Below are 12,292 nucleotides of genomic sequence, written 5' to 3'. Positions count from 1 at the left end.
GACATTTTAAGAGGTTTACCTATAATCTTTTTAAGCGTGTATTCTATTTTCCCCTTTTCAAGCGGGCCCAATTATTATTTGGCTATTTTATTTTCCTTTATATCTCAATCTTGAGTTTAGCATTAAAAAAAAAAATTAATCTGGCATAGTCATTATGTGCAAATCCCACAATGCTATGAAATTTAGGACTGTCGTTTTTTGTGCTGCTACTGATTATTGTCCTCAGAGACAATATGTTGATTAAAAAAAAAAACAAAAATCTAAAAATCTCTCACTAAAGGTGAATATGTTAGATAAAGTCACATGCAAAAAGTTGTGTTTCTTCAAGTTGTTTAAATTATGTAAAAATACCACCAAACACCAATATGCACAATGTTCATACAATAATATCTTGGTTCCTACTGTAAGATGAACAACAGAACAGAGAAACAAATTTGCATGAAAAGAAAAAAAAACACAATGATTAAAATGCCACATTTACTAAACCATAACATCTCACTTTGATGCTGATAATTAATTAAAATCTGGCTCTCCAAGGCTGTGTAACTATGACATGTCATGTGACTGTGCAAAATCTGCCCAATAAAAAATTATTGTTTCCAATTAACAATTTAAAATTTCACCTTGGTTTTCAATACTGTCTTTTTAAAGAAAAAAAAAACCCTCATCATAGCGTCAGACTCCATTTCTTTCCTTCTGATTCTGATTTGTTGCCTCTCCTCCGTCACAATCCTTCAATGGCCGTCCAATGAGAGCGGCTGAGGAGTTTCTTTCTTCCGGGGACTGAAGGCAGCACGGCTCTTAATCCCTGTTAATCTGCATTAAGACATCATGCGGTCATCTGTGGAGGGTGACACAGCAGCTACAGAGTGAGCAGACCTTCAGGCAGGCAGCAGCTCCACCAAGATGGATTTACACAGCATCATCGAGCAGCTGGAGACCGGAGAGCAGGACGCTGCACTGGCTGCTCTGCAGGGCTACAACCAGGAGGTAAACAACTCTGATGCACACTAACCAGGAGGGAAACCAGCTCTAATGCACACTAGCCAGGAGGTAAACCAGCTCTGATGCACATTAACCAGAAGGGAAACCAGCTCTGACACACACTAACCAGGAGGGAAACCAGCTCTGATACTCAGTAACCAGGAGGGAAACCAGCTCTGATATACACTAACCAGGAGGTAAACCAGCTCTGATACTCAGTAACCAGGAGGGAAACCAGCTCTGATATACACTAACCAGGAGGTAAACCAGCTCTGATACTCAGTAACCAGGAGGGAAACCAGCTCTGATATACACTAACCAGGAGGGAAACCAGCTCTGATACTCAGTAACCAGGAGGGAAACCAGCTCTGATATACACTAACCAGGAGGTAAACCAGCTCTGATATACACTAACCAGGAGGTAAACCAGCTCTGATACTCAGTAACCAGGAGGGAAACCAGCTCTGATATACACTAACCAGGAGGTAAACCAGCTCTGATATACACTAACCAGGAGGTAAACCAGCTCTGATACTCAGTAACCAGGATGGAAACCAGCTCTGATACACACTAACTGGGAGGGAAACCAGCTCTGATACTCAGTAACTGGGAGGGAAACCAGCTCTGATGTACACTAACCTGGAAGTAAATCAGCTCTGATACACAATAACCAGGAGGGAAGCCAGTTTTAATACAACTCACTAACTGACCATGAGGTAAATCAGCTCTCATGCACACTAACCAGAAGGGAAAACCAGCTCTGATGCACATTAACCTGAAGGGAAAACCAGCTCTGATCGACACTCACCAGGAGATAAACCATTTCCATACAACTAACCAGGAGATAAACCATCTGTCATACTGACCAGGAGGTAAACCAGCTCTGACGCACACAAAACATAAGATACACCAGCTGTTATCCACACATCCAACATACTTTGCATTTAAAGAATGAATTTTGATTGTTTGAAAAGTTTCTCACTGGCATAAAGTTATCGGTAAACATAAATTTACAGTGATTAAAGACTCACTTCTACCTTCCATTTATTTCTTTATTAAGAATTCTGCTTGAAAATCTGAAATTACAGTGAGACGAAGGACATGCTGGGAAAAGCCCTGATATTCAACCCTCCTCCTACATAAAGAAGTGCATCTGGATGTTGAGCTGGAGCTGCTAACAGACACCTTCAACAGGCAGCGAGCTGCTGGGCCCACAAGCCCTGAACACCACACAACACAGGGCTCCGTCTGATGAAACAAAACCCACTAAGACGAGCTTCATTTATGTATCAGCAATCATAGATCCTGCAGAAGCGATTGCTTGGAGCTACATTTTGGTCTGAACAGGACGTTTATGTTGGGTGGGATCAGGATGAATGATCAGGCCAAGCATGAGGCTTGGTAGACGGTGGAAAAGACCCTGACAGAGGTGGAGGTCTGCAGTACAGACAAGACAGGAGGAACGCTGAGGAATAGAAAACAATGGAAAGAGACGGGCCAACAAAGAAAGATACACTCAGAGTTTGACTGTCCTGATCGATTGTGAGTTTCCTGCAGGATGATTCAGAGCAAGAGGAGAGAAACCAGACAGAGAGCGACACAAAATGTCAGAGACATGTGACACAGCGAGCGTCCCAGCAGTCTAAACCCATCCCAGCTTAACGACGGGCGGAACAGGCTGACCCGGGTGTTCTGGAGCTGGAAGCTCCGCAGGAACCTTTAAGCCTGGTGTTGTTGAGTGGAGACGAAAGGCGTTCCTGCTGAACGATTCCTCTGACGACCAAACATACTGGAGGTTTTAAATAAGGCGACACGACCACACTCAAAGAGGAAAACTCAGAAAACTGTCAAAATCACACGTCTTTCTGTGTTTTCTATTTTCAAAGATGTATCAGGACACAATTCAGCTTAATTTATATAGAACCAAATACAACACAGTCATTTCCAGATTTTACTAATAAAATATTTGTTCTTGGAAAAAAATACCCAGTTCACTTGAGTATGGCTTATAGATGACTGTCTGCACGCTGTTCCAGTCCAGTGACGATAAACCAGTAATTTCTAACAAAAATTACCTGCTTCTTTGTTTTCGTGTTTTAGATGAAACTAGAAACTGATCCTAACAAACTACTCTGGCTTTCTCAAGACGAGAACATCCTGCCATTATTTAGAAACAGTAAAGAAGCAGCACGGCAGCGAGACGGCCCCGTGAAATACGAACGGACTCCTTTTTAATTAGCCGATGGTTTCTAATGCACATCCATAGCGAAGACTGTGCTGGCCTGGTTCCACACCAGTGGAGCCTGCTGGGTATAAACTGTCCCATCTCCTTTGGAAACCCTCATAAATGGAAAAACTATATGGGTCCCAACTCAAAACCAGGTGGAACTCCATAGTTCTGTTTAGTATGAGCTGACACTTCATCAGCAGCCAACAGTCAAACAACTGAAGGTGTATAAATTCTGTTTTTTGCAAATTTGCATTTAATTTTCGCGCGAGGGAGAGAAACTGTTAAGTAAAGGAAAAGCCTTGGCTGCAGGTCCCACAGTGGAAGGACGTGACGACAATATTAACACCTCAGCATGCAGACATGACCTGCTTGGCCGCGGAACGCCGCTGCGGTGTGTGGTCTGCCTCGCTGGTCGGGAGGCAGTTCGGTGTAATCTGCTCTGCTCTCTGCTGCAGTTTAAAAGTGGGAGCGCCACATTTGCTAATTGCAGCTTGAGCTTTGCGTCTGCTGGCCCAGGTGAGCCGCCCTGCATGCTTCCCTGAGCCGCGTGGGAGGTGATCTTCACAGCAATAGGATTAGATTCTCCAACACACAAATAGAGTCACCTATAGCCTGGCCCCGGGCTGCCAGGGAAGAAAAGCTTAGATCGCTGGAGAATCTGCCGCTTGACGAGAACAAGAAGCTTTAATTCAAGATTTAAGACAAATTTCATTCAAAATATAAGAACTTTTAAAATAAATCTCAAAGTTATTTTCACACATGTTAAAAAAGCACAAAGACACAAATATAAAAGCGAGTGAGGACTGAGCCAGGACCAGGTTCAGTGGGTGGAGCAGGTCTGATCCAGGTGTAGATGGCAGGACAGACACGCTGCTGGATTAGACGGGACTTCGTCCAGACCTGTCGTCAGGCTGTCAGGGTTAAGTGAGAGACGAGCGGAGGTGCCAGAGGACTGCTCCTCTATATTGTTAACCTAACATTACCGGAGGACGAGCATCTGCATGGTATCAGTTTCTTTTCATAACTGGATGTTGATCAATATGTTATTTTGAGTTCGATGAGTGTTTTTCACATAATCCATCCACTAAGTCACTCACACACCAGAGAAGTGTCTTCATACACACTTATTCAGCAACCAGTAATGTACAGGTGGCATTTCACATAATCAAGACAATATCTTGATAATATTTTTCCAGTAGTCATTACATTATTGGTGGAAGCAGCCAATAATGTAATGATGCATAAATAAGATGATCTGTCTTGGAAATGAGTGGATTTCTTTGTGTTTTTTGTGCAGTTTATATACATTAAAAGCTTGTTATGGAGGTATTGGCTCTAAAATGTCCAGAATTATGACATTATTGTCTGTTGTCACATCATTAGTTACTCCACATTCCTACACCTTCCATTTGAATCCGTTACACTGAGGATCCAGAACCAAGGGTTGTTCTTAAACAAATACTGTCTGCGGCTGAACCAGCAGAATGTCAGATGGAATGATGGTCTGAGTGAACGATCCCCTCTGACTGATGCTGTGGCTGTTTCTGCTCCATCTCTGGCTCATCTTCTGTTTGTTTGTTTGTTTGTTTGTTTTCTTCCTGCAGATGAGCCAGTGCTTCACGTTCAACAGTCAGGAGGAGCAGGACAGGAAGGTGGGTCAACTCTCTGCCAATTCTCTCAAACACACACACACACACACACACACACACACACACACACGCACACACACACACACACTCAGCCAATATCTTACCAGAACATTTCAGAACAAATATTTTTGAATCTTCTTTAAATTTTACACACACACAATGCCAAGAAGAAAACATCAAACTTCTTAAATATCCAGCACATTTTTAAGTTCCAGGAAAAAAAAAAACTTTTAAAAACCTGAACTCAATTTGTCTGCTCCATTAGTCATTTCAAACAATCTGGTTCTTTCAAGATTTTAATTTGATATGATATGTTTTTTCAGATTTGGGCTTCACGGGTCAGTTTAGAAGATGAACTCAAACACACTCAGTTCAAAGAAAGGCTGAAAGGTCCAGTTATTTAAATCTTTGTAATGATCACCACTCAGTAGTGATCAGTGTGAAGAACAGGTTTTGTCTCCGTTACTCAGCTGATCAGTGACAGCAATAACTTTATAGAACGACATTTTCAGCTCACTGTTACCTGGTCACTGCTTAGAAAGGAGGAGAATGATAAAGAATAATAACCCTCAGCCTCTCACTTTACCCTTCAGAACTCACTGTTCTTGTAGTTTGTCTGTTGCTTTCATGGCTGTGGATCTGTCAGGCAGTAGTGACAGTGACAGTCGGTTTGTGTCTCACAACTCTCCTGTGTAAAGTAAATAAAAGGAATGCAGTATTGTGTTCCAGATGAATCTTTCCATCCACCCCCATCTTCTTGATAAGCTGTGTCTGCCGTGGGTTTTGAACTAGCATCTCAGTGAGCTGACACAGCTGCTGTGGATTCAGAAGCACCGGTTATCTAACCTTACCTGATCTCACCAGGTATGCAATGTTACCAAGTGGTGGGATTGTGGGAAGAATCTCCAAAACCCACTGAACACAGGGAGAACATGGAAACACAGATGGCTCTGGAGCACGATTTGATCTGAGGCACTCCTGTTACGAGGCGGCAGCGCAAACTGCTGCTCTGTCTCTGTTTTACTGCTTCTCTGAACAGAATGCAGTTCTCCTCGCTGTCCAGCTCGTTGGTTAGTGACTCATTAGCTGTGCTCACAGGAGAACAGATCTGACACAATCCGTTGTCTGTGTTCTGCAGCGCCTGGGGGAGCTGGTGATCAACTTCCTGAATAAAGACTTGCAGCCGTCGTGTTTGCTCGCCTGTCTAGAGACTGTCCGTATCCTCACCAGAGACCAGCAATGCTTGGATCCGTTCGTCAGCCGTCGGGCCTTGTCCACTCTCGCCTCCTACGCCGGTATTTCTGTGGCCGGTGCTCAAACAGCTCCTCACAGTCAGCCGCTGGAGGGCCGAGGTACGTCACAGTCCCACTGTAACCCTTCCAGATGAAGCAGGGCGTCAGGACCAGCTGGCTGAGGTCCTGAATATCCACCAATCCATCGTCCTTTTGCTTCAGTCCACATGTGGACATTTAAACATCCCCATCACCTGCACGTTGCTCTAGCTCTCCTGGGGATAATCCAAGCCGCTCCAGGACCAAAATGAGTTAAAATCCCTCCAACAGGTCCTGGGCTGACCTGGGATCTTGCTCCCAGTTGGCCATGATGGCTAAACGACCAGCTTGTGGTATTATTCCAATAAAATAACAATGAAAATATCTGAACCATTCCCAAAGAAAGATTTCCTGTTATGAGGCGACTGAGGAGCTGAATGTCTTTTCACTTCTTGGTGTTTGAAGAGGACAGAGGAGAGACTGAGGAGGCAGCGGAGGGATCGAGCGAGGTGGTGAAGGAACTGTCGCCTCCGTCTGAAAACCCCGACCAGGAAGTGATTGTGGAGGCTCTGAAGTCCATCAGTAACATCCTGCTTCACAGTGAGACGGGACAGGTCAGCCTGCTCTGACACGACTTCCACAAGGTGTGACTATTGGATGGATAACAGATGATGGATGATTGATGGACAATCGGCAGGTGGTGGCAGCAGATCTCCAGCTGATTGAAGGCGTGGCGAAGAGGCTGAAGCAATGTCACAGTTCCACTTGGAACCACGAGGTATGAACACAAATGAAATGGACAATCCATGTAATCCCAATACTGCTGGAGTTACTCAGCTTGGCGATAGTGAAGGTCTGTAATTGGTGTTTTTGTGGCAGAAATGGATTTGATTTGATTCAGGATATTTCTTCAAATCAATATTCTCCATGCACAGTAACAGATTTAAAACATGACAGAGAATTAAATGGTCTTTAAATTAAATGTAGGCTAATTATTGTAAAGAAATACACATTATCTAAAGTCCTTCACTAACAGCAGTTATTACAACTAAAAGACCCCCTTTGACTGTCTTCATTTTAAAAAGTAGCTCAAAAAATCTGTAATAATTTCCAGGGTTAAATGGCTTTCAGTGCTGTCGCCCACTGAATGGGTTGAGGGCCTTAGAACAGGAATATTGGTACTTGTGGGTGGAACCAGAGCTGTATAGTGAACGAGTAGCGACAATGACTGCTGGGTTCCGCCGTGTCTTGTCCAGCAGTCGTCTCTGTGTTGTTTATCTTCGTCGGTTGCTGGTCGAGTTAGCCCATCAGTGCCGTCATGCAGCTGGATGCTGTGGACTCCGGGTCGGTACTCTTTACTGTGAGGCTTCAGTGTAACACGCTCCACGCCCCCTCGCTCCGTCTGTCCAGGTACGCTTCTTCGACCTCCGGGTGACCTTCCTGCTGACGGCGCTGAGGGTGGACGTCAGGGAGCAGCTGGCTCGGGAGCTTCACGGCGTCAGTCTGCTAGGTATCTCCACGGATGTGTCTTGAAGATCCTGGAAACTTTATTCCAGCGGTATAAATGTCCCTCGCAAGCTGCCGTAGCATTAGCCATCAGTGTGTGTGTGTGTGTGTGTGTGTGTGTGTGTGTGTGTGTGTGTGTGTGTGTAGGGAACCAGCTGGACGCCACTCTGGGTCTGTGCTGGCCTGGCACACTGGAGACAGCCAGGGCACAGTTTGAAGACGTCCCCCCCGAGGACCTGCCCCCCCTGAGCCGGCAGCAGATCGAACTCGCCATGGAGACCCTGAAGATCCTCTTCAACGTCACGTTCGACACCAACAAACGCAAAGTGGACGAGGTGAGCGGCGCTCTTCATCAGGACGTCACGCTCTGCACGAGCAGACGGCTTACACAGAGATGGAGTCTTGAACTGTGTGTGTGTGTGTGTGTGTGTGTGTGTGTGTGTGTGTGTGTGTGTGTGTGTGTGTGTGTGTGTGCAGGAAGACGCAGCAGACTACAGACACTTGGTGGCCATACTGCGACACTGTCTGATGAGCCGAGCAGGCGGAGAAGAAGAAACCTCAGATTTCCACAGGTGCCCCCCCCCCCGGCGTTCTCCACCCTCTGATACACCCCGTAACAGTTTTCTCCATGAGAGTTCTGATCCTTCAGCGGAGTTTGAAATCGAGTTTTAATCACATTAATCGTGATTCATTACAAGAGGGCTGTCAACGATTGATTAATTTTTTTCAAATTGTGATTAATCACAGAAGGTTGGGTTAGAAATGGGCTCAGAGAAAGGGAATATGAGAGAAAGGTGATTTCCTGTCTCTGAGACTTCATAGTTTCTCCTCCTGTTCAGTCTGAATTATGAGGATCAGATTCTTCATCTGAAGCTTAAAATGTTCCAAACATCCTCCTGTGGCGTTGACGTTCTGGAAAGTTCTACACTGACAGAGAAACAGGGCCTGGCCTTCCCTTCAGCAAGTCAACTTTTAAAATATTGGATGGTTCAAATCCCACATTAGTGTTTTCTGATGAGAAACTGCTCCACTTCAGTTAAAAGAGTCAGAGAAAAACATTTTTCTGCTTTAAATATGTGATTTTGTGTTTTGATTTCAAGTTCACAAATGATGCGTCTGATTGTGGTCAGGGTTATTGCGATTAATTAGTTAAAAAAAGTTAATTGATTGACTAAAGGTTCGAGAGCATGCCACTTCTGAACACGCAGCATGTGTTCATCACATCACATCACATTCTGAGTCTGTACCGGCTCTGATCGTGGTCTCATGCCGGCCGTGCCGCCGCCCCGTCTCACCCTTCGTCCTCCTCTTCCTCAGCCACACGGTCAATCTGCTGGGGAACCTGCCTCTGCCCTGCCTGGACGTCCTGCTGGTCCCCAAAGTCCAGCAGGGGTCCATCGAGTACATGGGGGTCAACATGGACGCCGTCAGCATGCTGCTGGACTTCATGGAGAGGAGAATCGACCGGGTACGACACACACACACACACACACACACACTCACACACACACACACAGTGGGTGAACCCAGTGACCGGTGTCCGGTGAGGCTGTCCCCTCAGTCGGTGTGTGTTATGTGTGTGTGTGTGTGTGTGTGTGTGTGTGTGTGTGTGGCTCTCAGGGACTGAAGCTGAAGGAGACTCTGCTCCCGTCCATGAACCTGCTGACTGAGAGCGCCCGCATCCACAGGGAGACCAGGAAGTTCCTCAGGTCAAAGGTCAGAGCTCAGAGGGGTTGGTGTGGGACATAAAGGGGCAGATTGCACAAGTTCATCCTTCTTTCTGCTCAGTTTCATTCACAACTTTGGAAACTTTTGTTTTGTTTCATATTTTTTTGTATTGAATTGTTCTATTGTGACATTAAAACTAAACTACATGTGAGCGCTGAGCTGTGGGCTGACATGGAGCCGTGTGTGTGTGTGTGTGTGTGTCCAGGTTCTGCCTCCTCTGCGTGACGTGAAGACCAGGCCCGAGGTGGGCGACGCCCTGAGGAACAAGCTGGTCCGCCTGATGACGCACATCGACACCGACGTCAAGGACTGTGCCGCCGAGTTCCTCTTCGTCCTCTGCAAGGAGAGTGGTGAGGAAAGAGAGAACGGCCACACTGTTCCTACAGACGACAGCTGATCTGGACCCAGAGTGGTCAGCTTGCAGGTCCAGGTCCTCGGTTGTCCCTGTGGACAGAGTGTAAGGCAGCGTTCTCTCTGTAGTGTCCAGGTTCATTAAGTACACTGGATATGGGAACGCTGCCGGGCTGCTGGCCGCCCGGGGGCTGCTGAGGGGGGGCCGCGACTCCGGGATCTACTCCGAGGACGAGGACTCGGAGACAGAGGAATATCGAGAGGCTAAGGCTCAGTCAGTACCGCGCACGCACACACACACACACACACACACACACACAAACACACACAGGAAGGCTCAAGGCTTCAGCCCTTCGCCTGTTTCTCACACCTGTGTGTGTGTGTGTGTGTGTGTGTGTGTGTGTGTGTGTGTGTGTGTGTGTGTGTGTGGTCTCCAGCATCAACCCGGTCACAGGCGTGGTGGAGGAGGAGCAGCCGGACCCCATGGAGGGAATGACGGAGGAGCAGAAGGAGTACGAGGCCATGAGGCTGGTCAGCATGTTCGACAAACTGTCCAGGTACATGAATGTCCTGCCTCCCCATCACTGGATCAGACTGGATCATACCGGATCACACCGGGTCACAGGGGATCTCACCGGGTCATACCGGATCACACCGGGTCATACTAGATCACATGGGATCACACTTGATCATATCAGGTCACACTGGATCACACCGAGTCATACTAGATCACACAGGATCACACTGAGCCATAGTGGATCGTTCCAGGTAAGACTGGATCACACTGGGTCATACCGGGTCGTACTGGATCACTCTGGATTGTACTTGATCATACTGGGTCATACTGGATCACACCTGGTCAAACTGGATCATACTGGATCACACCAGGTCACACTGGGCCATACTGAATTATATTGGATCATACCAGGTCATACTGGATCCCACTGGATCCCACTGGTCCTATCCAGTATAAAACCCCCTCAGACCCGATCATGATCGATTTAAGCGGTACATTCGGTCCCTTCCTGCTGGCAGCAGGTTGTGAGGTTGATCAGTAGGTCGACAGTAGATCCTGCTGGCCTTTTCCTAATCAGCGGTTTGGGTTTTTAGAGTTTGATCAGTAAGCAATCAGGAGAGGAGCCTTCTGGGTAAAGCTGGGGTGAGTGTGTTGCCAGATCTGAAAGTTTAATAAAACCTGTACCAGTCAGCAGAAACTCGTATTAACACCATCAGTGATCAGCTGCATAAAGAGAAAAAATCAATAAGACGAAGACTGAAGACAAATCAAACTGTTAGTTTCTCTCCAGTTCAGATCAGATGTGGTTTTTAACATTTTGCTTTAAAGGTGCAATAAGGAGTTTGCACGTTTTATGCGAAACAGCGCCCCCTGCAGGCCTTGGGCATAATGCAGCTTAGTGAAAAACTCGTCCCTGTGGCTCGCATGCACGAAAGAGGGGAACTCCTTCCTCGCTCGTTTAGTAGCGCTCAAGTAAAATATAAGTTTCTTCTACCTGGTGGAGTCTGTGCTGGAGCTGTGGCAGTGCTAATAGTCAGTCTTTTCTTACTTTCTGGAAGATCCATCCTCAGTACTGCTCAGCTGTTGCTGCTAAGCATCTGGCAGAGTAATGGCGGACAAAACGAAACTTAACAAGCCGGAGCGTGCATTACATCATTCCTTTCAAATTCTCCCCAAAAAAACTCTGGAGCCGGACCGGCACTGCAACTTTCAAGTGACAGTTTAGCGCTGTTAGAGGTTCTGGTAATGAATATGTCAGGGCACATTGTACACATCATTAAAAATATGGAACATATTTATGGTGGAAAATAAGTATTTTTAAGGTTGTAAAACTCCTTAATGCACCTTTAATTAAAATAAAATATATTCAGGAGACACTGAAAGATGAGACAGATTCCCACTAACGAACTCCTCCTCCTCCTCCTCACTGCAGGACCAATGTGATCCAGCCCATGCAGCTCGGGATGGACGGGAAGATGAGGGAGATGACTCCTGAGGATCTACACAAACTTACCCACAATCCCTTGTTCCAGTCGGAAGAGCCCGCCCGCTCAGACAGCGAGGAGGAAGCATGAAGCCATCAGCTCCGTGAACAGCCGACTGATCACTTCTCATGACCGCATGTGACATGAAGCCCTGAAGACAGGGACTCGTCCCGAACTGGCCCCCAGTCCTGTTCCAGCTGTCCTCTCACTGGAAACCCGTCCGTCTCGTACTAAAAGGGAAAAGTCTTGATTCTTGTGTTTTAATCAGAGCAGGACACCATGTCAACAAGCCAAAGAGCTGCTGAGGAGCTGTGATGGTAGAACCAGATGATTTTGGCAAAATAAAGTAATGAATTTTAGACGCCTCTTTAAAAAAAATCTATTTAGATGCTTTATTTTTAGAAGTTGCACATAAAACTGAAATATTCTGCTGCACAGCCTAGTCTGATGTATGAAATGAATGCTCCTTTATATTGTCCCTGTATAGATGGAACGGTGTTATGAAATAAACTATTTAAAAGTGTTTAAATGACAGGAGTGTCTGGTTTCCTGACTGGAGGAAGAGCAGCAGC

At 46.2% G+C, this 12,292-nt stretch overlaps 1 protein-coding gene across 1 annotated transcript; it reads left to right on the top strand.

Annotated features, from left to right (window-relative positions):
• Positions 1-881: 881 nt before the first annotated feature.
• Positions 882-11,810, top strand: ric8a (RIC8 guanine nucleotide exchange factor A). The gene is made up of 14 exons (XM_030095897.1): positions 882-990; positions 4,819-4,881; positions 6,002-6,215; positions 6,594-6,748; positions 6,832-6,912; positions 7,545-7,644; positions 7,788-7,975; positions 8,118-8,212; positions 8,958-9,108; positions 9,261-9,356; positions 9,574-9,718; positions 9,849-9,993; positions 10,157-10,276; positions 11,669-11,810. Exons 1-14 carry the CDS (start codon positions 907-909, stop codon positions 11,808-11,810), a joined length of 1,779 nt encoding a protein of 592 aa, XP_029951757.1. The 5' UTR covers positions 882-906.
• Positions 11,811-12,292: the final 482 nt, after the last annotated feature.

This window comes from Salarias fasciatus, chromosome 7, assembly GCF_902148845.1.
Source record: "Salarias fasciatus chromosome 7, fSalaFa1.1, whole genome shotgun sequence".
Taxonomy (NCBI): domain Eukaryota; kingdom Metazoa; phylum Chordata; class Actinopteri; order Blenniiformes; family Blenniidae; genus Salarias; species Salarias fasciatus.
This window is presented reverse-complemented; position numbering and strand designations above follow the sequence as displayed.

Excerpts from the sequence above, each read along its gene's own strand:
- ric8a (XM_030095897.1), top strand. The coding sequence starts at position 907 with ATGGATTTACACAGCATCATCGAGCAGCTGGAGACCGGAGAGCAGGAC. Across the intron at positions 7,976-8,117 it reads ACAAACGCAAAGTGGACGAG|GAAGACGCAGCAGACTACAG; the intron begins GTGAGCGGCGCT and ends GTGTGTGTGCAG. Across the intron at positions 8,213-8,957 it reads GAAACCTCAGATTTCCACAG|CCACACGGTCAATCTGCTGG; the intron begins GTGCCCCCCCCC and ends CCTCTTCCTCAG.